This window comes from Lepidochelys olivacea (genome assembly GCF_965140295.1).
Source record: "Lepidochelys olivacea isolate rLepOli2 genome assembly, chromosome: 2".
Taxonomy (NCBI): Eukaryota; Metazoa; Chordata; order Testudines; family Cheloniidae; genus Lepidochelys; species Lepidochelys olivacea.
Window position 1 is genome coordinate 12,288,280 of NC_140412.1, and position 27,467 is coordinate 12,315,746.

Sequence of the window (27,467 nt, forward strand, 5' to 3'; positions counted from 1 at the left end):
CTTAAGCACATGACTTTTCACTTGCTTAAAATTACTTAAGACTTTGTTGCATCAGGCCCAGAGTGCTCACCTCTTGATGGGATTGAGCCCTAAATCCTGGGCCCAGTGCACAAGTGCCTGAGGTGCTGAGCACTCCTGGCAAGGTTCTGATCAAAGCCTGGGAATCTGTGGATTTCACTGGGAGTAGAAGCTGCTGAGCACCTCTTTGGGATTGAAGGATTAGGCCCTTCCAGGGTTTCTTAGCATTAAAATATAGAAGCCGGGCTGCCAAGAATTATTCAAGAGCCCTAGGAAAAATCTTGTAAGAAAGTCTTGGAAACAGAGTGATTAATGATAGCGAGCAAGGATTCAAGCACAGGTGGTCGTGCTTAGCTCATCTGCTATAGTTATTTGGCACTGCAGTTGTGCCGTATAGGGGAAAAGCCATAGGTAGAATATAGTTTGAAGTGGAACCGTGTCAAATGTTTTGTTTTTTAAACTGAGATAAATGGCTGATGCAAACCTATTTCATGCACTGGTGGTGCTTTGCTAATTGTTTTGGCTTGATTTTTTGGCTAAGGCACTGTATTAGCAATCAGAAGATTTGGTTTCAGACTGCCACAGACTTCCTGTGTGACCTTGGGCAAGTTGCAAATCACTCTGTTCCTCATCTGTAAAATGGGAGATATGTCATCCATTGCCCTATCCCTTTGTCTGCTTGTATACTTGGATTTCAGGCTCTCTGGGGCAGGGAATAGCTCTTACCATGAGTTTATACAGCACTTTACACAATGGGGCCTCTGTCTGGGTTGTGGCCTCAAGGCAGTTTTGTAATACAAATAATCACACTTGCACAATGTAGTTCTCTGAAGCATCTCTATACCCAATGCAGTCACTAGGATGTTTGTTTGACGTTGTTCTTGTGAACATCTCAGCATACTTCAGATTTTACTTCAAATAGCAAGTCTTTAAAAGAAAACACCTAGAAAACCAGATTCCCTCTAACTTCATTTAGTCGGGATCTATTAATTATGAGCATGTGAATGGTTGTTGGGAAAAGTAATAATTTGAGCATTTGTAGTATGGAGGGTTATTTACCCATTCTTCCCTCCTATGCTTTAAATCAGTGGCTCTCAACCTTTCCAGACTACTGTACCCCTTTCAGGAGTCTGATTTGTCTTGTGTACCCCCAAGTTTCACCTCACTTAAAAACTAGTTGCTTACAAATTCAGACATAAAAACACAAAAGTGTCACAGCACACTATTACTGAAAAAAATGCTTACTTTCTCATTTTTACTACATAATTATAAAATAAATCAATTGGGATATAAATTTTGTACTTAAGTTTCAGTGTATAGTATCCAGAGCAGTATAAACATTTCATTGTATGAAATTTTAGTGTGCACTGACTTCTAGTGCTTTTTATGTAGCCTGTTGTAAAACTAGGCAAATATCTAGATGAGTTGATGTACCCCCTGGAAGACCTCAGTGTACCCCAGGGGTACATGTACCCCTCGGTTGAGAGCCACTGCTTTAAATAGTACTGATGGTGGTGTTTCCTTGATTTTCATTTTCTTTGGCTTGCATTTAAAGTGGTTGGGTTTTTTGCATTGTTTTGTTTTTGAAGATTCGAGAATGGATGCCTTTCTTAAAGGTATGCTGTAGATGAGCCACAAATTGTTGAGCTAGATGCAGAAATCACTGGGTGAAACTCAAAGGTCGGTCTTATGCAAGAGGCCAGCCTAGTTGATCACAATGGTCCCTTCTGGCTTTAAATATATATACCTCTGTGAAAAACATAGCTGAAAGCTATCTGAATGCCATACGCTTGTGGTGTGTGTCATGATTCCCCTCTAGGTGCTGGTCCACCTGGAATATAATAGCTTACTACAGTTGCCAGCTAATGAAGTTTGCCCTTTAACTCAAGTGATAGAAATCTGTTCTTTGATGCTGAAGATTCTTCTCTCTGATGACACACAAGGGTGGGGGTTGTTCTATGGAGTCATTTGAAGCCACTCTGAGTGCTCTTTTCATGGAGTATTTCTCCTGCTCTTCCTTTGCCTGCAAGTTCAGGCTTTGTTGTCTTATCGAATAATGCATTGCCTTGGTTCAGCACAAGACAATAATTCAATTGAGAAGGTTCTGCTGACATGAGTTGTTGGCAGGCAGCTCCATCAATTGTATAAAGAGCTACGGAAACTCTGGATTGAATTACAGTGTTAGTGTACAGTTGGTTGGTTTGTAGTATGTATTATTCTGATGCTTTATTAAAATTTACAGTCTAACTCAGAACTACATTTTGAAGCTTGCTGCTTTTCAGGAGGTCCAGAGCTATAGGCTGCCACCATGCGATTCGTGACACAATGATTGATTGGTCTGATCTATGGTATTTTTAGAGAGTTCATCACCATAGTGTCTGTCTGGCTACGGAAGGAGCAGGCTCTGACAGTACTGTGCATGCACATATTGATGTTTCATTGGTGTTGTTGCACCAATGTATCTTTGAAAGAACATCGGATTTTCCATGCTACCTAGAACATCACTGGTTCATCAAACCTGGTAACTTGCTTCTGGCATTGTTCACTAGCTAATGCTTCAAAAGAAAGAGGAATCCTTCCGTAATGCATGTGACCAATTTAGCAGTACTGTATGTGAGTGGGAGGGAGAGAAACAATTTTAAAAATCAGTATAAGATTACTTATTCTCCCTGTCTAAGGTGGAATGAAACAGAAAAGGCAAAGGAGAAGACAATAAGCCATGAATAATCAACATCAGCTACTTAACAGTTTAACTAGTTTTAAATCTAGTTTAAATAGATTTAACCACGCCGCTTCCCGCAGCTCCCATTTCCTGGGAACGGCAAACTGCGGCCACTGGGAGCTGTGGGTGGCCGTGCAAATGTAAATAAACTGTCTGGTGACCTGCCAGCGGATTACCCTGATGGGCCATTTGCGGGCCGCAGGTTGCCCACCACTGTTCTAGACCCTGGTCTGAATAAGACAGAGTAGAGATTGAAGTGGGGTTTGCCACATCTCAGATGAGTGCCCAACCACTGGGCTATTGAATCATAGAATATCAGGGTTGGAAGGGACCTCAGGAGGTCATCTAGTCCAACCCCCTGCTCAAAGCAGGACCCATCCCCAACTAAATTGGCTCTTCTGTACACCCACTCTCTGGTATTTCATGAAAAATCTCAGAGGGTCTCAGGTTCTTCCTGATGTGGAACAAAAACAAATTCCAAAAACTCAATTTTTTTTTTCCAAAACAAAATTCTTGGTTTTTGGCCAGCCTTAGTTTTAACGTCTGGTGTTTACAGAGCCATAGGAGTTAGAACCAGAACACACTGTTCGTCTGGCTCCCTGAAAATGCAGGACTAGTGATAGGGAAGCGGTGCTGGCTGGCAGACAGGACACCGGCTGGGGACTAAGGCAATCTGAGTTCTGGTACCTGCTCTGCCTGACCTGGGGCAAGTCGCGTCCCTTCTCTGTTACCTCTCCGACTCTTTATTTAGATCATATGTTCTCTGGGGCAGGGACTTTCTTTTGTTATGTGTATGTACTATGCCTGGTACAGTGGGGCCCTGGTCATTCATGCCTGAAGGTCCAACTGTAATATAAATAATAATATTCCCTATGGTGGGTTTATTGGTGCTTACTAGTCAAAAGACTACCCTTGCATGGATGTGCAGCGGGGCAGAAGATCATAGACTCTCAGGGTTGGAAGGGACCCCAGGAGGTCATCTAGTCCAACCCCCTGCTCGAAGCAGGACGAATTCCCAGTTAAATCATCCCAGCCAGGGCTTTGTCAAGCCTGACCTTAAAAACCTCTAAGGAAGGAGATTCTACCACCTCTCTAGGTAACGCATTCCAGTGTTTCACCACCCTCTTAGTGAAAAAGTGTTTCCTAATATCCAATATAAACCTCCCCCACTGCAACTTGAGACCATTACTCCTCGTTCTGTCATCTGCTACCATTGAGAACAGTCTAGAGCCATCCTCTTTGGAACCCCCTTTCAGGTAGTTGAAAGCAGCTATCAAATCCCCCCTCATTCTTCAGGCTAAACAATCCCAGCTCCCTCAGCCTCTCCTCATGCATGAATCCACCCCCTTGCATTCTTTAGTGGGTGCTAGATGCCATCACAGCCCTTGGGTCAGCTAGCAATTGCTCTGGCCTGTCAAAAGGGGGAGTCAGTGCTGAGTTTGTGGGCCCCTCAACGCTGGCTAGTGTAGCTGGGCTGGGACAGGATGGATATCATGCTGAACTCTCTCTAAGAGTTAGGGTTGCCACCTTTCTGATTTCTAGTAACTGGACCCCTGAGAACCCCATCCCCTTTTCTGCCTCTTCCCTCCAAGGCCCGGCCTCCTCTCTGCCTCTTCCCCTAAAGCCCCACCCCCATTGCATCGTAGAATATCAGAGTTGGAAGGGACCTCAGGAGATCATCTAGTCCAACCTCCTGCTCAAAGCAGGGCCAATCCCCAACATTGCTCGCTCCTCGTCTGCCCTCCCCTTCTCGCTCACTGGATCATCTCAAGGAGCCTGGCTGCAGTTAGGAGGTGGCCCCAGCTGAGCAGAGGCTGGTGCGGGTTAATTGCCTGGCACCTCCCCTTACCCCATAGTAACAGGGCTTTTGGTTTTGGTGCAATTTAGGGTTGCCAGGCCCCTGAAAACCAGGCATCTGGCAAACTAAAAACCGGCTTGTCCAGGTAAAACCCAGATGGGGGCAACCCTACTAAGAGTATTGCAGAGCCTGCTCTATACTCAGTGCTCCTAGAGCATTGTGCCAGAGCATGGCAGGGCCTGTAGGGGTTCCCAAAGAGGTGCTGTGGCCATACCGTGGTTTACACACTACTGTCCTCGCCATAAAGTTAGATTAGTTTAAGAAACGAGGGCTAAAAGGTCCCACCTGAGTCAGTGCAGGCCCTCAGGAAACCATCAGTGCTCAGAGTTGGGAACATGAAGGTTAAAAATCAAATTATTTTATTTTATTCCACACTTGAAAAGGCAGCTGATGGTTAATGGCTAACGAAGATGTACAAAGCCTGTGGGAAGGCAAGTTCACGGTGGCTGTATAACCCATGTGGGATGTTTCAAAGATGCCGCTTGCATCTCTCATTCTGCACACAGGGACTCTTGAGTGGGGGGTGCCTGACTTTCCACACCGATACAGAATTTCTGATGCAGGAGTGACGAATGAAGTAGTAGCCTGTTGTGATACCTTGTCGACAGTGAAACCTGGCCAGTGTAGCCTTTACTGAAATGCATTAATTCTTTTTGGTATCACTTGACAACAGGGCAGTTCACCGTATGGATGTCACCCTGTACTTAAAATTACTGAGTGTGAACCAAGGATGTACAGCATTATGATCAGGAAACTGCCCCTCAGAAATGCAGAAACTCTTAAGATAGCAAATAATAATGCACATTGTTCTGCCGTGCTTTTCACCAGTAGATCTCAAAGTGCCTTACAAAGGAGAGCAGTATCATTATCCTCATTTTACAGATGGAGAAACTGAGGCACAGAGAAATGAAATGACTAGCCCAAGGTCACCCAGCAGGCTAGTAGCAAAGCCAGGACTAAATCCCTGACTTCCTAAGTCCCAGTCCAGTACTCTGTCTTTGAGGCCACAGGTGAATTGTATTTCAGCTTCAAAGCATGAAACAGCAGAAGAAACCCTGGGAAGGAATGGGAGATCGTGCTTAGATTGTGACATAAATGTTGGAGCCTGGTTTGGAGAATGTTAAGTACAGTCACTAGGATTTTTCAGTTTCCTGTATCTGGAGGTTATTTACTTTTTCTCCTTCACCTGGACAACAAGAAGGTCTATCAAAGGTGTACCTCAAATGAAAATGTCTTCCTAACTTACCAGTGGTCAGAAGTGAACCAGTTAGGAACACAGGACTGGGAGGGACCGCTTGGGTCATCTATCACAGGCAACTCTGTCAGGTAATCATATTCACAAGTTTATCAATTTCCATTTTAACGCTAGTTAGATTGTTTGCCCCCACTACCCCTATTGAGAGGCTGTTCCAGAAGCCCACTCTTGTTAGGGTTAGAAAACTTCTCATTTCCAGTCTAAATGTATTAATGGCCAGTTTATCCCCATTGTTCTTGTTTCAGTGTTGTTCTTTAGCTTTAATAGCTCCTCTCCCTCCTTGGTACAACCCCCTGATGTGTTTATTGGGAGCAATCATGTCCCTTCTCAACCTTTGATTTGCTAGGCTAAACAAACCAAGCTCATTTAGTTTCCTCTCATGAAACAGGGCCCTCACTGATCAGCCTAGTAGCCTTCTCTGCACCTGTTCCACTTTGAATTCATCTTTTTTGAACACAGGCAATCAGAATTGTACACAGTATTCCTCACCAGTGTCTTGTATGAAGACATTCATGTATCCCTACTTCTATTGGAAATACCTTTTCTCTGCTCTGAATTTGTCTCTCCTAGGTGATGTTTATACTTTTAGAGCAAGTCAAAATGTTTTGACTGGAACTTTTTTAGTTGGAAAATGGTGTTGTGTCAAAATCAAAATGTTTCATGGAAACAGTTCTGTGTCAGCAACAAGCTTTTCTGTATACATGTTCAAAACAAAACAAACTGATATTTTGTTTCAAATGAAATATTTTTTGTTTAGTTTGAATTTTGAAAACCCGAAATAGTCAGTTGTTGGATTTTTTTACATCACCCTTCCCCCGGTCACAGGGTGAGCTGTCCCTTTAAGAGGCATTGGGGCTCAGCCTCCCCTCTGCCAGATTTAGCAAATCTCCTTAAGTGAAGTGAATGAGTTTAGGGGTCATGTGACAGCAGGAGCAAATGACCAAGAACAAGGCCTCCTGGGAGATACAAGGGCAGCCTGAGTTCAGTCAGGAAAGAGATTCCAGGAGAGCAGACTTGGGAATGTCAGGACCAGGACATGGGCAGTCGGATCTGCTGGCCAGGCTTAGTGGTCAAAACCAGAAGTCTGTGCAGGAACAAGGCTCAGTTCCAGCAGTTCTGGGGTGGCTACCCAGTGCGGGCTTCCTTGGAACCCTTGGGCCCAGGTTCAAGACTTACACAGATAGGAAAGGACCAGTGAGGAGACTGAGAACATAGAGGAAGAGTCATTGGGAAAGAGAGGCAGAACAGTTTGAATTATTGTGCAGAGACCCTAATTGTTTAGGACCCCAGGCCTGAGGTAGAGGGTGGGCCTGGTTTTCCCCCTGTGTTGCTACCTTGTACAAGGGGAAGAAGGGACTGTTGGGACCCCATGAGGGTGGGAAGCTGAGCCCAGCAGAAGGGCTGCAGACTGTTGTGCAGTTGGAAAGACCCTTGAAGAGCTGAGCCGGGTAAGAGGCTAGGGTGGAAGATTGGTTTTGTATCCTTTGTGCCTCTGACTTTGAAAGGTGTGAACTCATGGTGTAGCTCAGTGGTTTGAACCTCTTTTCATATGTGGATCCCTAAACCATTTTGAATGGAGGTGCAGACCCTTTGGAAATCTTAGACATAGCCTGTGGACCACCAGGTGTCCGCGGACCCTAGGTTGAAAACCACTGATGTAGCTGGAGGGCTAAGCCACCTTACTGCTCATAACAATGGAGCTCCTGCACTGTGGATGACTGCTGAGAGGGGAAAATGAGGCAGTAAGTGACCTGATGCCAGTCCAGGCAAATCCCTCCTAAATTCCTATTTCTCTCCCTCTTTTACTTCTCTTCCCTTTTTTCATTGAAAATGGTGAGGAAGAATTAAAAAAAAGAGGCTGATTGCTGGGTAAAGAGGAGAAGAAACCTTTTTGGGGGGTGGGGGAGAGTGTCAAAATCTAAAATAAACAAAATAAACAATTTGTTTAATGGCAGGTCCATGAAATGGCTACTGGGTTGTCTAACCACATGGCTGGATCTTCAAACTAGGAACCTAAATCGATGGTATTGCAGGTGCCATTATTTTGCCTGTATGTAATTATACCCAAACTGGGGCATGGAAACTGAGGTATAATCACCCCAGCTGCTAGTCTCTCCCAGGCACAAGTTAGTCCTGTTGTCTGGGAGGAATAGGGGGAAGCTTGTGCTGACATTGCCTAAGCTCTACTTGTTTGTAGAGGTGAAATTTTGCCATTTGCGGAAGGCTAGAGCGAGGCCTCTGCCTCACTTAAGTACTAGTTATGCCTTACTTTAAGGGCTTAAATGGAACTTACTTAGTTCATAGCCCCTGAGCTGGCCTCTACAGAGGGGTGAATTTCACTGTGGAGGAATAGGGGACTTCGATCTCCAGCATTGCCAGGCCAGCATGTTCCACTCATTTTAATTTAATAAATCAATTTTAAGACATTATACTGAACTCCTATGGAATTGCAGTGCATACATATGCACAAATGTATAGATCTTTACTTAAAGGACTTGCACAAGCCTTCTTTGTATTTTTGCCAGTACTATACAAGTGCTGTATGTTGGGTATAGAGGCATGATCCAGTGCCTGTTGAAGTAAATGGAAAGAATCCCATTGACTTTGGGTTTTTCGTCAGACTTATAGATGTAATGCAACACACAAATCCATACCAACTGTAAGACCTACTCCATTCTGTTCTTGTCGTATTTGATCAATTAACATTCAGGCAGAGCAAATCACCTCTAGTGATGAAGTTACCCAGACCCCTGTACCAAACTCCTTTTAGGCTGACCCATGGCCCTGCCACTTCTCATTTAAAATTCTGATTATTTATAAGCCCTCAAGGCTTTCTCTTTCAGCTTGCTATTCTTCTGCACATTCAGAGACTACAGATGAATACACTTGAGTAATCCGTCATTGACAAAAAGGCAAGGCTTGCTGTCAAAGCTCTATAGTAGCATACTGTCAGGGTGATGACAGTGTGATCACAACTGTGTTTCACATGGTGTCCTGCTGGATGATAACATCTTCTGTTTTGGGGGAAAAAATGCCAGCTCCATCCTCTGTTAGTTTTGCCCCGTTTAAATGTCAATCCCTTTAATCCTGGTAGTGACAAATATAGAAAAATGTACTTGCTACTAAATACGTACTTAGTTGGCTAAAATGCGTATTAGCTGCTCTGAATACCTATCTGCTTAATACATTCAGTACTATTGAATGTATTTTAGTGAGAGAACGCTGCTGCTGATGCTCACAGAAGAACTTGGAGAGTTCATAATAGCATTGCTTAGTAGTGAATCTAGCTGTGCAGAACGTTCGTACATCAGCCTTCATGTTCGTCTTATAGCAGCAGTCCTGAACTTTGCTGAAAGATGTACTGAAAAGTTCAGTTACTTTTGGACCAGCACCTCCTTCGTGCATGACGATCTCCCCACTCCTGCTCCACCCCTTTAGTCATCTTCAGAGAGGGAGGCCAATAACCTTTTAGAATTGCTTCTCTTGCTTTCTGGGACGCCTCTCAGCCCCAGGTTGCTAAAGGGACAGTAGAAGCAGCAGCAGATCAGAAGATGCCCTCCACGGTTCCTGAGAGCTCTATGGCACTTTTGCAGTTTGTTAAGTTTGGGATCACACTCCTAATGTGTATAAAACTGGAGTACTGAAGAACCGAATGAGACAAATACAAACCCCACACGATTACTCGCTAAATTCTCCACAACAAGCCAAAGACATGGCTCCTCCCCAAACCCAACCGATCAAAGAATAATGAGCTCAAAGTGCGGATTACTTTTAAAAAATAAAACCACCTCCATGCCTTTTTGACTCTTCCTCACTCCCGAATGCATTGTCCAGTTGGTCCCAAACATTTTGGAAACATTCTATCCTCAGATAATATGGATTGTTATGTATTGATATTGCCATAGTCCATATAGAAGCCCCAATCAGGACTGAGGGCCTGTTGTGCTAGACGCTGTACAAACACACAGTAAAGGACAGGTCCTGCCCTGAAGAGTTTGTAATCTCCATTATGCCTGTGAAATATCAGCTGAATTGGTTTATTTATGTTAGCATTAGGGGGATAAGAAACTGTGATGGAATACATTCCTATATTCACACCCTACACACTGTTATAATACTCTGTGTACAAGGTATGCCTTGTAGGGTATCATTTGAAGACTCATAATTTGCTGGTCAGTATTATTCTGATAAAATATGTATGGCAACATTGTATGTGCAGTTACAAGATTTCTCTGTATGATGTTAACAACACATGTTCCAAACCCCACAGCCCTGCCCAACCAGAAATTGGAAAACAGGTCTGTCCTAAACAAAGGAATGTGTGCTTGCCTTAATTTGCATTTAAGTAGTAAACAGAGTCATCAAAGAGGAAGGGAAAACAAAGAAAGTTCAAATAGATGAAAAACCAGCAGGGAACATCCTTCCACATAGACTCTTTGTCTCCTGGGTCTCAGCTGGAAATGTTTTCCAAGAAGGGTATTAAAACTATAAAAAGGAGGGACCAACACCCCAAGGGACCCCTGTCTATCTCCCTACCCAACTAATTCTCCACACCTGAGAAGACAAAAGGAAACAGCTATTGGACTGTGAGAGAGAGGTTCTGATCTGAAAATTTGCTCAGTAATCTGCTGGAGCATGTGGTGAGAAAGTTTGCTTTACAACTAAGAGTTTCTTAAGTAGATACTAATAAGCATTTATCTTTATTTTTCTTGTAACCATTTCTGACTTTTGTGCCTCGTTATGTGTACTCACTTAAAATCTATCTCTTTGTAGTTAAGAAACTTGTTTCATTGTTGTGTCTAATCCAATGTGTTTAAGATAAAGTATCTAGGTAACTCTAAGGTAATAAACTGGAATATTATTCCCTTAAAGGAATAATGAACTGAGTATATGTGTACTGTCTAGCAGAGTGCTGGACAGTACATGACATACATTTCTTGGAGAAAATCTGGGACTGGGGGCATGTTGGGGTCACCTGGCAGTACAACCAAGGCTGGTGAAAGCCAGGGACGTAACTAGCAGGCTACAGTTACTCACACATGATATGGGTGTGGCTTGCATGCTGGAAGGCTGTTTGTGAGCAGCCCAGGTGGGAGCTTCTTCAGCAAGGCATTGTAAGGTACCAAAGGTTGCAGGACAGGGGTGACTCAGGACCCCCACCCCACCACTAGTCTGGACTGTGACCTGGTATGTTGCAGAAATGGCTGTTTTGCACCTTGGATTGTCCTGTGAAACTGTGCAAAGTAAAAGTCACAGTAGTATTGTACTCCTACTCCATTCTCACTTGGCACAGGAATAAATGATTATACAGGGAGCAAGGCAGTGGAGATTTGGGCTTTATAATGGAGAGGTAGTTTCACCCTTAACGGTGCAGAGCCTGGATGCTCTTCATACTATGCAAGGCAGTTGTAGGTCCTTCATCTAGAATCTTTTAAAAAAGAGAAATGGATGCTGTCTCACAGAGCAATGCAAACTTTAAACTGGTGCAACCATATTGCTTTAGATGAGCATATTCCTTTGAAAACCGGCAAGGGTAAAATCCAAAAGACCAGGATGCCTCAGGGGAAAGATGAAGAAAAGGGAGTGTGGTACAGATTAAACATGGAGGATAATGCGTGTAAGGAATGATGCAGTGTGCAGACCTGTTGAAGCAATGGCTGAGTTTGCTTAAGGAGAGCTCAGATGCTATCCTAGGGTAAAACTGTGCAGTCTGAATGTTTTCTGCTTTCTAGCTGAATAGTTGCTCATCCCTTCCAGTGTTTCCTGAACAGTGAGAATCTTTAGACATAGAGGAATAAAACAGGCAGCCCGAAATGGTAGGATTTTATTTTTCCCTATGAAAGATGCACATGCAGTCAGGATTATGCACATGAGTCCCTGTCAGACTGGGAATTAGTCCAGTTTGACAGGGATTTGTGATAAAACATGTTATCAGTTAATGTCTGCATACTAAAGAGTCGTGTTACTTATTTGTGGCAACCATCAGCTATGGCTAGTAGTAATATTAATATTTTAATTTAGAAAGGTACTTTTGATTTTGCTGATAGTGCAAGCAGGTTGTTATCATTTAAAAAAAAATTGTATTACTTTATATTTTCACTATGATTAAACACCTTCAGTTCAACTCTCCCCTCATGTGTCCCAGGATAAATCAGGAGTGCCCCGACTGAAGTCAGTGGTCCTGCAGCTGTCTAAAACCAGTGTAAGGAAGATGTGTAAATCAGGCACTTTGCTCTTGCACTCCGTTCCCAATCATGCATCAGCAAAATAGGTGTGGGGTGTAGGGTGTGAGTGAATGAAGTCCGGGCTTCTCGCATGCAGGTCTCACCTATATCTGGTGCCAGTGACGTGCCAGGGGGCAGCGATGGTGTGGAGGTGCCACGGGGTCCATGCAGCTCCTCAGGGATTTGCCAGGTTTGGGTGGCTGGGCCTGAACCCTTTTCTGCAGGGAGGGTTTGATCAAACCCCAGTCTTTGCATGGGGATCTCTGTGAGGGAACCCCATGGAGATTTTTCTCCCCACAAAGCCCCATGCTGAAGGGTTTAATGTGCGTGGGTCTGATCTGGTCTTAAAATCTTTGCTAAGGGTTTAATAAACCATATCTAAATGCGTTAAAGTACTTGCACCAACCTGTCTCCACCACAGAATGGAACAAAGGGACAGAGTGTAATTTTGGTGGGTCGTGGAATTGGGGTGGGGCTGGTGGGTGCAATGGCAGTTATGTCAAGTTGGATTTGGATGGCTTCCTGAAATGTTCATTTCCAGATACTCATCAAAAAATAAAAACACCCCCCCTACACACACAAATGTAGTAGTTGTGTAAAGAGTGTAAATATTATCTGATTGGATTCCAGTGACAAACCCTTTAAATCTAAAATTATCACAATGTACAGCTAGAGGCAGTAACTGAAGCCAGGGTTGTGCTGTGCTAGGCATTGTACATACACATTATCACAGACATAAGAACACATGAATGGCCATATTGAGTCAGACCAGTGGTCCAACTAGCCCAGTACCCTGACTTCCAAGAGTAGCCAGTGCCAGATGCTTCACAGGGAATGAACATACCAGGGCAATTATCTAGTGATCTGTCCCCTGTGGTCCAGTCCCAGCTACTGGCAGTTGGAGTTTTAAGGATACCCTGATCATGAGGTTCCATCCCTTAGACCATCTTGACTACTAGATGTGGACGGGCTTATCCTCTATCTAATTCTTTAATTGAACACATTTATACTTTTGGCCTTCACAAGATCCCATGGCAATGAGTTCCACAGGTTGACTGTGCATTCTGTGAAGAAGTATTTCTTTGTTTGTTCCAAACCTGCTGTCTAATAATTTCATCGGGTGATGCCTAATTTTTGTCAGATGTAAAGGGGTATGTAACACATCCCTATGCACTTTCCCCACACCATTCATAATTTTATAGACCCCTATCATATGTGCCCTTACTTGTGTCTTTTCTAAGTTGAACAGTCCTACAATACCTGCCCCAAAGAATTCATAATGTAAATAGACCAGGCAAAGAGTAGGAGAAGAAACACAGACACACACACAAGTGAAATGACTCCACCAAGACACACAGCAGGTCAGTGACAGTTGTGAACAGAACCCAGATATCCTGAATTACAGGGCAGGACCCTGTTTATTGGACTATGGTGCCTGTTACTCTTGGCTAATGAAGATTTTTGTTGGGGAGTATACCTCTATATTTATATACAAAGCTGTGTGTAGATATATGCAAATTTTCCACAGAGTCCTGCAGTGCACTTTACTCTCACTCAGGCAAAATTTCCAATGCTGTTCTCTCCTGTTCTGTGGCCAGATACTGTCCTGATAGGTGTAACCAGAAGTGCCGACTCCGTGGGTGCTTCGGGGATCAAGAATCTACTGAAAAAATAAGGGGTGCTTAGCACCCACAAGCCACCAATAAGTGGCAGGAGCACATACATGGCACACAGTGAAACTGGAAGGCAGGAGAGCATCCACTGACAAAAACGAAAGTCAGAGCCTGTAGGTGTAGCACAAGATTTGGCCCACTGAAAGCAAATAACTAGTTGCAGTGGGGGAGCTTTAGATTGGATATTAGGAAAAACTTTTTCACTAGAAGGGTGGTGAAACACTGGAATGCGTTACCTAGGGAGGTGGTAGAATCTCCTTCCTTAGAAGTTTTTAAGGTCAGGCTTGACAAAGCCCTGGCTGGGATGATTTAATTGGGGATTGGTCCTGCTTTGAGCAGGGGGTTGGACTAGATGACCTCCTGAGTTCCCTTCCAACCCTGATATTCTATGATTCTGTGAACTACAATGCAAGTAGGCTTAGACCTACCTGGCCATGCAAATACGTATAGAGTTGCCTTGTTAATAATAATCATAATATGAATAGAAGCATGTTAACTGGGGGCGGGAAGCGGGAGGGAGGGAGGTTGGATAATGTACAAACATTTCTTTTGTGTTTTCACTTGTGTTAACTTTTCAGTGCATCCTATCCAATCGGGTTGCATTGCATCATGGACATTTACCCACTCTTCTTTTCTTGAAGCAAGCTTTTCTTGTCATGGCTCTTCATGTTAATCAGATAGTGTTTAATCCTCCTCACACATTGGTGTAAATCAGGAGTAATTCCCTTGAAGTCAATGGAATTAAACTTGTATAAAGCTTGTGTGAATGAGAGAATTAGGGCCACAATATTTAACAGTCCAATCCACCTGCTCTCCTTAATATCATAGCTGCATACTGCATGTTTGCTCTCTGAACTCGCATAAATATCCAATGTGTGTTCTAACTATTTTTCTTGTGTTGAATGGAGTAGTCATCTGTATAACAGCATTTTTTTTTTAAATTTTCTCTAGATACTACCAGATACGAGCAGGGTTGAAACTTCCATCCAGGATTCCCCATAGACTGGCTGCAACAATCATAGAGCAAACAGGTGAGAAATTCATAGGAAAGTGACCTGATGAGAACTGGGTTCATTTGTTCAGATTGGGGAAAACAGAGTAAATGAGAGATAATCCAAGTACAAATCTGGGTTTAGATCCAGATCTGAACTTCTCCTAAAGCTCAGGGGCATTTAGAGACGGTGTTCTGGTTTGGCCTGTTAAAGAGATGGGCTCCAGTTCTGAAGTTTGAATCTGGTTCCAAACCTCATGGTGTGTGTGTGAGATGCAGAGCCAGATTCAATAGGGAACCGTTTCTAGGGTAAGTGAAAATGTGAATAAACAACTCTCCTGGCTGCTGCACATGGGAATGAGCAGTTTGTGCTCAAAGACATGAAATGTATAGTAATGGCTAAAAGGAAGTTCAGGGAAGCACCTGGAAATCCAGACGCTTCTCTGCATTTCATCTGAGCTTGCTGAACCTCAAGAGGCTGCAGAATTGGGCTAGGAATGGCAAAATAAAAATTAAATCACCTATGTAAAAGCTTCCCTATGGTTTGCTGGACATGGGAATTCTCCATTTCCTGCCCGGAACTATTGGGTAGTATTCAACACTTGGCCACGTTGCACTACAGCGGTGATGGCGTTTCAGCAGCTGAGAATGGGAAGGCTATTGTTTATATAAAATATGACCAAATACCCGGTGAGGTTTTGGCTGGAGGAAGCTTGACACAGACCTGGGTGCAGAGTGCCAGGCAGCAGGACCTGCAAGGAGGTTAGTACGATTCCTCTGCGAGGCGTCCTTCAAGGACTCAGCAGAGCCCCTCCCAGAGGGCGGCACTGCCTGGGGAGGGAGCATAGTTTGGGACATGAGGAGTTCATTTAGTGCAACCCCGCTGCCGCTTCCACCCACGCAGCCCATACAGAGCTCTGGTGGAATTAAAGCTGCCCCTTCCTTGGTGGAAGCTCTTGGGAGGGAAGCAATGGGAACACACTATCTTGCCTTCTGTCTCTCTCTGGGGTGTGGCCAGCATAGGAAGGTGCATTTGGCAATCTGACCTGTAAATGGTGTAGTGCTTTGGGCTCCTTCTGGACAAAGGGGACACTAGGTCAGTGTAAACAACTATGGGTCTAATCCAAAATCCACTGAAGTCATTTGGAATCTTTTCGTTAACTCCCTTGGGCTTTAGATTGGGCCCTGTTAGCAGAAGGCCGTGACGCAGGCTGTCTCCTAGAACACAGCGAAAAGCTATCAGAAGAACTACATTTTAAATCTAACTTTACCTTCCTGTTATAAAAAAGAATATAAGATAATGCAGTTCTGCATTGTAAACCAAGTGAATGAGCATATTGTCCAGGAAGCAGGTAAAACTACTTCCTTCCTTTCCTGTTTCTTCATTTCATTGACGGAGCTCCGAGCATTTTCTTCCTCCTAACATTTGTACATGCCTGAAAGACAAATGAGGCTGCAGCGTTTTCATCAGTCTTTTTAAAAAAAAAAACAAAAAACAAAACAAAACAAAAAACCCTTATAAACCGAAGGCAAAACGTACAGTGGTTACAGGATTAGCAGCAGACTTGCAGAACGCTAATGCAATCCAGGCAGGAGGTTAATAGCTTTACAGGGCTAATATCAAGGCAGGGGTATTTAAGACGTTAAGGCTTTAAAAGATTCTTCCTTGGCTAACTTTGATAGGGTTTTGTAATTGATTCATACAGCCTGTGGAAGAGCATCATTTAATGGGGCTGAAGTTTAAGCTAATCAGTTGGACTGTTAGACGGCAATAGAGGTTTTCCTACAGGATGGGGAGCACGCAGATACTGGTCACGGAGTTGGTATACCATACTTTAAATGCTTTTTATTGATTATAAAATAAACCTTACTTACTTTACATTTATACCCCAAATATACTATACCAGAGTTCAAAGGTCAGAATGGTCCAATGGCCAGTCGAGGTTTCTTTTGTTGGGTAAGATCATAAGATGCTGGGAGCCGGCAAAACCACATTTATATTCACACGGGACTCTGGATTAATAAACGACATTGATTTGCAGAAATTATAAGCATTCATTTATAGTTCATTTTGTTGCGTCATCGGTTTTTTGCCTTTGTTTACTAGGCCCTTTACCCACTCAATTTTAAAGACACAGCTTCAGGCGGGCCGCCATGATTTAAGGTGTGCCATTTTCTTTAATTTTTATACAATTTTACATCAGTCCATTTGATGTTATTTCCTTTTTTGATGATTTTTCGTGTTTTTCTTGGAATATAAGATTGTTTTGGCACAAAGAGTTCTAATAGTCCTTGACTTTAATTCCTTGCTTCAGTTGCTAACTTGCAAAGCATGCATTCATGTTGACCATGCGTCATTCATACCAGGCCTTTATGACCTATAACACATTACATGGATATATGAATCACAATGTGTGTGTGTATATATACACACCCGCCTCTTGATACATGATTAATGCCATTAATTATTGTATTACTTTACAATTTTGCAAGCAATTTAATTTTATATATTACTTGCTTTACATTTTTTTGTTGCTTTTTTATTCGGTAGTATAAACAGAGCATAATAAAGGTTAACAAAATTAGTAATGCAAATAATATGACAATAGGATGTTTAATATTTGATCATTGTGGAGCAAAATGTTTGGTTTTTTTTTAGCTGAGCAGACTTAGATAATATTTTTGTATATTGCCTGATTTTTGCCTTTATTAATTTTTTTTATTGTTTCCAATGTATTTTTAAATTGAAGGACCAGTTTACATTTTTTGGTTTTTAAACTATTTTAAAAAAATAGAGGACGTTGGTAAATAATTTTATTAATAATGACCTTTGTTAATTACATTAATATGACTTAATTGGGCCTTTGTTTGTTATACTTTTTTTAAATACACGTTTTTAGTGGTTACCACACAGATACACCCATTGCCTAAATTAAACACTTTTTTGCCATTCGTGGCTAAATATTGCATGGTACATTGTTTGCTTAAATGGTTTAAATGACATTTCTCTAGGGACCAAGTTAGTTGTGGGCACACCCATTTGCTTTGTTTTTACTTTTTACAATGTTTTGTTAATTTTATTAATTTGTATTTTAATTATGTTTCACTTATTTTTATTCACTTTTTATTAATAATTTTTGGCAACTTCCAGGCCACGGCTGCTTTTTACTTTCCCCTCAGAGTGGCTTGATTTTAATTAATCTTTATATATATTTTTTTATTTTGTAATTTGTTGATTTTATATATGAGGATTTTGGAACCATTTAAAAGGCCATTGCCAAATACTTAGCAGATTAACCATTTTTTTAATGTACTATATTTTATAGTTTGCATTTGTATACATTGTATTACTAGTAAAATTTTATTGTTAATTTTAGACACACCAAATAGATTTACATTTACAGACGTTTCTAAGGTTTGGGCTTGTTTTAACTGGAGATCCACACTTCTTATTCCTTGTTTCGATAATGCACCAAAATGTTGTGTTACATGTGTCTGTATAGCCCCCCAAATTTTACTCAAAGCTGACATTTGTTTGGTAACGTTTTAATATTAAATGAGTTTAAAACTTCGTCTTCAGTGCTACCTATGATATATTTTTCTATACCTTTTTTATTTTGTATAGTTCATTTTTTTTATTGTTGTTGCCATGCTTGTAATAGAGGCAAGGCATACGGCGTACACTTTAGCTGTTGTGCACTTACGTTTACTTGCACTTTTTTTAACCATATTGTTTGGTTTACAATAGTTGGGTCTTTGATTACTTTTTCCCTCCTACATGAGTGCTCGTCTGCCGTGATTCTTGGTGCGATTTTGTTTACTGGTATTTTATTAAGCAACATAAAAAAGACCATATTTTTGAAAATATATTCCCCCATTAATTTTCCTAAAGCAACTTAATTTGATTCTTATGGAAGGATTTGTATTTACACCATATTTTTATAACTTAAGAGCCATTGATTTATTTTATTTCACATGAGTATTAGCCAGTTTTTGTTTATTAGTCACATTTAGGGTGACTACATTAAATTTTAAGCTTTAAAAGGTACAGTTTAGAGTACTTATATTTAGCTTAAATTTAGTTATAATAAAAACAAACCTTAGGTGACCTTTTTTTTTAGTATGTACAAATATTTTTATTGCTCTTTTAAATTTTTTGGCTTTGTATATTTTCATGTTACATTTTTTTCGGTCATATTTTAAATGTTACCTTAAACGTTGTGGGTTTTTTTACATTTGATTTTGTTTGGTCCTGTTTTTTTTTTCATTTTGTTCCACAAGTAGTCAAATGTATTGTTTCCTTTGATTTATACCTTCATTTTAGAGGTGCTTCCATATGTATAGTCATGTACCCCTAATTTTTTCCAAATATTTAAAAAACATAAAAGCCCCAAACCATATTTTTACCCTTTTTGAATTATGAGAATTCTTCATATTGAAACCATAGCCCTTATTCAATTGGAATAATGTCTGATGCTTTTGGCCGTATTATTTTAAATACTTACACTAACCTTTTTTATTTTTGCTCGAGCTTCGGTATTATGATGTTTTTAAATATAACACACACAACACATATTTTTTACTAAGCACAAAATGCAAAGCAAAGCAAGCATAAGCAATAAACCAATTACAAAAATTGTAGCACCGTATTTGCACTTGAAATCCAAGGTCCGTAGAGGATAATTTTGGGTGCAATTGGGCATTTCTTGTCCTCTGTAAGATAAACTAAATGAAAAAGAAAGGAACATTATTTAATTTTTAGGCCAGAACTTTAATTGTGATGTGTGGACCCACTTTTTTGTTGTTGTTAATTTGCACTACAGTAGGTGAAATTTTATTTATGATGGAAAATGGTTTAACCCATTTAGACTTCAGTACATGATTTTTTTATGTTAATTTTAAATACTTTACTTGATTTTTGATTTTTTATAATTGATTGTTTTTTGACACACAGCTCCTGTATTTTTACTTGCTTTTTCAATGCTGCTATAGTTTTCTGGCACCAACTGTGAGAAACTCTTGCGATTTCCCCCTTACATGAATTGCCTTTTTTACAGCTTGCCACAACAGCCATACTACGGCCGTTTGCTTTTACTGGCATTAGGCTTGTACAGCTGTACATATTTTTTAAACATGTTTTTTAAGGTATCAAGTATATTACATCTGGTTCCACCGCACCTTCCATCCAAGGGCATGTCCCAAATGCAATAAATTTCTTCTCTAACAGAGAAGGGGCTTTAACTTTAGTCCATGGAGGTGCCTCTTCCACTCCTTCATTTTTTTTAAAAAAATAGTTTTTTAAACATTATTACACTAACACCATGTGGTATCGCCCCATGCGTTTTTTTCCCCTCTCACACGTTTTTTACAAATTTTACAAATAAGGAGTTACCCTTATTAGTCTTACACAAGTACTCCCCCAACACTGTAAGACCCCATCTCCAAATCCGGCACTCCTTAATATCTCTCCCCACTCTGCATTCTCCACCACTTGTTAGACCCACAATAGAGGTCTCCCTACAGGGTGGGGAGCAGGAAGATACCGGACACAGTGTTGGTATGCAATACTCTAAATGCGCATTATTGATTACAAAACAGATCTTACTTGCTTCATATTTATACTCCAAGCATACTATACCAGAGTCCAAAGGTCAGAATGGTCCCGATGGCCAGTCGAGGTTCCTTGCGTCAGGATAAGATCATAAAATGAGGGGAGCTGGCAAAATCACGTACATATCCACACAGGACTCTGGATCAATAAACTGTTCTGATTTGCAGAAATCATAGGCATCCATTTATAGTTCATTCCATCACGTTATTGGTTCTTGGCTTTTGTTTACTAGGTCCTTTATCTGAATAATTTTAAAGAGACAATCCTAGGTGAGCCGCCATGATCCGAGGCGTGCCATTTCCTCCAATTCTTATACAATTTTATATCAGTCCACTTGGTGTTGTTTCCTTTTCTGATTTTTCATATTTTTTTCAGACAATCATAAGATTGTTTTTGCACAAAGAGTTCTAATAGCCCTTAACCTTAAGTCCTTACATTGGTTGCTAACTCGCAATGCACATATTCATGTCAAGCACGCATCATTCATACCAGATATATATCTCTATCTCTATCTGTATGTATCTATATATATCTCCCAACAGGACATGGGGGTTGTACTAGATGACCTTCTGGGGTCCCTTCCAACCCTGATATTCTATGATTCTATGACATTTCTTTATTCTGTTGTCACTGATTTGCCCAAGTATCAGAGGGGTAGCCATGTTAGTCTGGATCTGTAAAAGCAGCAAAGAGTCCTGTGGCACCTTATAGACTAACAGATGTATTGGAGCATAAGCTTTCGTGGGTGAATGCATGCATCCGACGAAGTGGGTATTCACCCATGAAAGCTTATGCTCCAATATGTCTGTTAGTCTATAAGGTGCCACAGGACTCTGATCTGCCCAAGTGCATATATAGATATTTGTGTGTGGGTGGGGAGGAGAAATTAAAACATTGCAAGTTTTAATAATATGCACTATGAAAGAGGCAGCCCTGGCAGCCCAAAGTATTATAAAATCATGAGTCAAAGCCCCAAAATTCATGAGATTGACTTTAAAATTTGTGATTCTTTCTATTTGTCTTCTGTTTTATTGAGACCTTTGCATTCAGATTTTTCAAGGTTTCTCCACAGCCATGAGGACCAGGAACTTTCTCTTTCAAAAAATAAAAGCTGACATTTTCATTTCAGCAGCTGGGATGCTAAGAAAAATAAAAATAACATGAGACTTGCAATAAAACCATGGGAGGTGACAACACTTGAAGATGGTGGGGAATGAAAGAAATAAGTATTTTCCGTTGCAGAAATAGCATAGCTTTTAGCTCCCAAAACTCTTCATGGAGAAACAAAATCAGGGACCAACCAAACTTGTGAATTTGAGACCAGCCCTTGGGACTTCCAGGAAGTTAATATTAACTAACTTATATAATGTAAATGTACATATATAACATAAGGCAGTACATGTACAGTCCCGATGTTAATATGTATGTTTTTTCTTGGAAATGGAGAGAAATTCCTTGGCTTTACCAGCAATGAAAAGGGTGAGGGGAGGGAAATAAGATGTTAACTGACCTGTTAAAGAGGAATCCTTGATGTGGACTTTGATCTGTAGGATCATTAGTCTTTGTGGGCTGTACCTCCATGTCTAAGGCCTGGTCTACACTGCTGCTTAAGTTGATGTAAGTTACATCGCTCAAGGGTATGAAAAATATCACCCGCCTGAGCGATGTAACTTACATGGACCTAACGGGGTGTCTACACCATGCTATGTCAGTGGGAGACACTCTTTCATCGACTTAGCTTCTTCTTTGAGTGCTTGCTCATGTCGATTCCATCCAAGTGCCACGTGCGTGCCACGTGCATGGTTATTGGAAGGTTTTCCCCCTAGCAGTACCCATCAGGTCGGCTGTGGAGCCCCATGGAGTTGTGCCTTCATGGCAGTATATATATATATACATATATATATAGGTCCCTGCTGACCCACCACCTCTTCAGTTCCTTCTTACTGGCTGTGACAGTCATTGGAGCTGCTTCTCTCTCTTGCTAGGGCAAGCGATCCCCTAGTGGACTTTCCTATTTATATCTGTAAATAGTTTTAATTAGAGTTAGTTAATGTTTTTAGTATAGGATATTTAGTTAGATAAGTTTCTGTTGGGATTTATTCCCCCCACATTCCCCCGGGGACTGGGGTATGCCTTGGTCTCAAGGCTTCAAACTGTGTGGGTCCTACCAGAAGCCAATGCCCAGGGGAGACCCTCATGACTGCTGCGTAGAGTGCTTGGGAGAAGCCCACCAGACTGACAAGTGTGAAATCTGTAGAGGTGCCACCCAAGAACCAAGAAGGAGAGGGACTTTAGGTTGAAACTTCTCCTTATGGAGTCAGCTCTTTATCCCCAGCCGGCACAGCACTTTGGTGCAGAGCGCACTGGCCTCATTGAGAGACAAAGGACTCGGGGTCTAGAGACCCCGGGCGCTGCCAATCTCTGCCACCAAAGATGAGCTCTGTGGCTTCCCGGCACCACTTTCACTCACTGGTGCTGCACAGAAAGTAAAAGAGAGTCGAGATGGGGCGTTCGCCCACAGTGAGAGCAATCTAGTGTGAGGGTCCCCATAGAGTGCATCCCGTGCCAGGACACTCAGCCCCTGCTCCAGCAAAACCAGCAACCTTGACTCCGGCATCATAGGCAGGTCTGCCGAGTCTGATCCCTTTGGAGTCCCCGGCGTGGGAGAGCCAAATGGGGGAGTTGGATCTTCCATCCACTCCAGACATGTTTGAGGCCACCAGGAACCTCATCGTGAGGCAGCACCGGCACCAGACAGAGGAGCCGTGCTTTCTAAGGGCAAACCAGCCATGATGTGGTGCTGGTCACCCTCCACTCGCCACTGCTCTCTGGCACCATACCACTAATCACCGAGGTCGGACTCAACTTCTGGGTCGGAGCCAGAATCGTACATCTCCAGATGGAGCCAGCATCACTCACATCACCATTTGAGGCAAGAGGATGGTCAGCAAGTTCTCATGATGTGCTGACCACCACAATGGCAGGTGCCCACACAGGAGCCTTTCTGGACCCCGTGGGTGTATCATCAAGCCCAGGGGACAAGCTCCAGATCTCTGTCTATCACCTCGGACAGGCAGATCCCCACATCATCCTCCATGGTGTGGGAACCTCCACAGGGATCAGAGCCCAGTTGTGACGGTTTAGATCACAGAAACCCCCTTGGGATTGCAAACTGATGTACCAAGGCTACTTCTGCCCCTGCTTTCCCTGCCAGCTTGGGACTCCAGCACCCTGTCTTGCTGAGCCAGACATGCCAGTCTGCTCCAACACAGACCAAGGGTCTGAACCACATGCCCCAAAGCTGCAGGCTTAACTGAAAGCAACTTAAGAAGTGTTCCTGCCTTTAACACTCAGAAGCCCAACTTCCAATGGGGTCCAAACCCTAATTAAATCAGTTTTGTCCTGTATAAATCTTATACATTGTAACTCATAAATTGTTCGCCCTCTATAACACTGATAGAGAGGTATGCACAGCTGTTTGCCCCCCCCTCAGGTATTAATACATACTCTGGGTTAATTAATAAGTAAAAAGTGATTTTATTAAATACAGAAAGTAGGATTTAAGTGGTTCCACGTAGTAACAGACAGAACAAAGTGAATTACCAAGCAAAATAAAATAGAATGCACAAGTCTATTTCTAAGAAAACTGAATACAGATAAAACCTCACCCTCGGAGGTGTTTCAGTAAGCTTCCTTTTACAGACTAGTCTCCTTCTAGTCTGGGTCCAGCAATCATTCACATCCCCTGTAGTTACTGTCCTTTGTTCTAGTTTCTTTCAGGTATCCTTGGGGGTGGAGAGGCTCTCTCTTTAGCCAACTGAAGACAAAATATAGGGGTCTCCCACAGGCTTAAATAGACTTTCTCTTGTGGGTGGAGAACCCCTCCTCTCTCCTATGCAAAGTCCAGCTACAAGATGGAGTTTTGGAGTCACATGGGCAAGTCACATGTCCATGCATGACTCAGAACTTAGAGGTAGCAGCCATGGCTCACATGCTAGCTTGAATGTCCTCATGTAGACTTCTTATGTGGATTGGAGCCTCCCAAGATCCATTGTCCCTTAAGTGCTTTTTGACTGGGCACTTAATTTGCACATTCCTTTCTCAAGAAGCTGACTGAATGCTTTACAAAGGCTATTTAAAAATCAAGCCAGTTCACAGCCAATATTCATAATTTTGAATACAAAACTGATACATGCATACAAATAGGATTAATAGATTCAGTAGATCATAACCTTTGCATAGATATGATACATGGCATATGTAGCATAAAACATATTCCACTTATGTCATATATATATTCATAAGCATATTTCCATAAAGCCTTATGGGGGACACCATCGCACCAGTGTCCAAGCCGGCACCGAGGCCAACACCAAGGCCGGGACTAGGGCCAGTACCACCCCTGCCTCCGTGCAGGAAATCATAGAATATCAGGGTTGGAAGGGAACTCAGGAGGTCATCTAGTCCAACCCCTGCTCAAAGCAGGACCGATCCCCAATTAAATCATCCCAGCCAGGGCTTTGTCAAACCTGACCTTAAAAACTTCTAAGGAAGGAGATTCCACCACCTCCCTAAGTAATGCATTCCAGTGTTTTACCACCCTCCTAGTGAAAAAGTTTTTCCTAATATCCAACCTAAGTCTCCCACACTGCAACTTGAGACCATTATTCCTCATTCTGTCATCTGCTACCACTGAGAACAGTCTAGAGCCATCCTCTTTGGAACCCCCTTTCAGGTAGTTGAAAGCAGCTATCAAATCCCCCCTCATTCTTCTCTTCCGTAGACTAAACATCACCAGTTCCCTCAGCCTCTCCTCATAAGTCATGTGTTCCAGTCCCCTAATCATTTTTGTTGCCCTCCGCTGGACTCTTTCCAATTTTTCCACATCCTTCTTGTAGTGTGGGGCCCAAAACTGGACACAGTACTCCAGATGAGGCCTCACCAGTGTCGAATAGAGGGGAATGATCACGTCCTTCGATCTGCTGGCAATGCCCCTACTAATACATCCCAAAATGCCATTGGCCTTCTTGGAAACAAGGGCACACTGTTGACTCATATCCAGCTTCTCATCCACTGTAATCCCTAGGTCCTTTTCTGCAGAACTGCTGCTGAGCCATTCGGTCCCTAGTCTGTAGCGGTGCATGGGATTCTTCCATCCTAAGTTCAGGACTCTGCACTTCTCCTTGTTGAACCTCATTAGATTTCTTTTGGCCCAATCCTCTAATTTGTCTAGGTCCCTCTGTATCCTGTCCCTACCCTCCAGCGTATCTACCTCTCCCCCCAGTTTAGTGTCATCTGCAAACTTGCTGAGGGTGCAATCCACACCATCCTCCAGATCATATATGAAGATATTGAACAAAAACGGCCCCAGGACCGACCCTTGGGGCACTCCGCTTGATACCGGTTGCCAACTAGACATGGAGCCATTGATCACTACCCGTTGAGCCCGATGATCTAGCCAGCTTTCTATCCACCTTATAGTCCATTCATCCAGCCCATACTTCTTTAACTTGCTGGCAAGAATACTGTGGGAGACCATGTCAAAAGGTTTGCTAAAGTCAAAGAACAACATGTTCACTGCTTTCCCTTCATCCACAGGACCAGTTATCTCGTCATAGAAGACAATTAGATTAGTCAGGCATGACTTTCCCTTGGTGAATCCATGCTGACTGTTCCTGATCACTTTCCTCTCCTCTAAGAGCTTCAGCATTGCTTCCTTGAGGACCTGCTCCATGATTTTTCCAGGGACTGAGGTGAGGCTGTCTGGCCTGTAGTTCCCAGGATCCTCCTTCTTCCCTTTTTTAAAGATGGGCACTACATTAGCCTTTTTCCAGTCGTCCGGGACTTCCCCCGATCACCATGAGTTTTCAAAGATAATGGCCAATGGCTCTGCAATCACATCCGCCAACTCCTTTAGCACTCTCGGATGCAGCGCATCCGGCCCCATGGACTTATGCATGTCCATCTTTTCTAAATAGAAAATATCTAAATGAAATATCAGCATGAGAGAGCCCCTGCAAGTTGGAGGGTTAAGAGGACCCAGTGCTTCAAAGGGCATCATCCTTTTCCTCCCTGGACGAGGCAGTAGAGGGCTCATCTGCCACATTTCCTTCTATGGACAATAGAGACCATCAAGAGCTACTCAGAAGGCAGCACAAAATCTGTGCCTCTAGGCAGAGGTGCTGTCAGAAGAAGTGGATGCCATGACGGGTCCTTCAAAGGTGCCCTTACCCTTGATCAAGACTATCCAGAATACCACCAAGACCCTATGGCAAACTCCCGCCTCCATTCCCCCCATGGCCAAGAGGGTGGAAAGGAAGTACTTTGTACCCTCCAAGAGGTACAAATACCTATTCACCCACCCTCAGCCGGGCATGCTGGTTGTGGAGGTGGCAAATGCAAAAGATAGACAAGGGCAGCAGAGTCCTACACCCAAATTTAAGGAGGCAAAAAAGATGGACCTCTTTGGCCATAAGGTCTTTTCCACCGGGGGGCTCCAGTTTCGGCTTGCCGATCAACAAGTGATCCTCAACCATAATAACTGTAGCTCTTGGAACACTTTATCCAAGTTTAAGGAGTTATTCTCAGCTGACTCTCACTCCAACTTTGGAGCCATCCTCGAGGAGGGCAAGGCTATTGCAAAGACCTCCTTGCAAGCTGCATTGGACTCAGCGGATGTCCGCATATTGTCCACCACTATAGCCATGTGAAGGCACTCATGGCTGCAATTTTCGGGCCTCCCACATGAGGTCCAACAAATGATTCAGGGCATGCCCTTCAATGGCTTGGGTCTGTTTGCAGAACAAACGGACTCTAGGCTCCATAGTCTCAAAGACTCAAGAGCAACATTAAAATCTCTGGGGCGCCATACGCCAGCCCCACAAAGAAAGCATTTTAAGCCTCAGACCCGCCACGCTTCTACCCCTCTCAGCCCAGAAAAGATTACGGAACTCGGCGAGGCAGTCTTCAGCTCCCAAGCAAAACTTTGAAGGTATACCTGGGGGCGATGCACCAGTCACAATCCCAGATCCTTCTCCCTGTTTTTTGAATCATCTATCCCATTTCTAACAGGCCTGGGCCCAGATCACCTCGGACCAGTAGGTCTTGCACATGGT

General features: G+C 42.7%; 1 protein-coding gene across 1 annotated transcript in view; it reads left to right on the forward strand.

Annotated features, from left to right (window-relative positions):
* Positions 1-27,467, forward strand: part of FAM135B (family with sequence similarity 135 member B) — a 318,140-nt gene that overhangs the window by 111,221 nt on the left and 179,452 nt on the right. Inside the window, exon 3 of the mRNA XM_084621351.1 lies at positions 14,702-14,781. Coding sequence (XP_084477477.1) covers positions 14,702-14,781 — 80 coding nt within the window. The remainder of the gene's footprint in view (positions 1-14,701; positions 14,782-27,467) is intronic.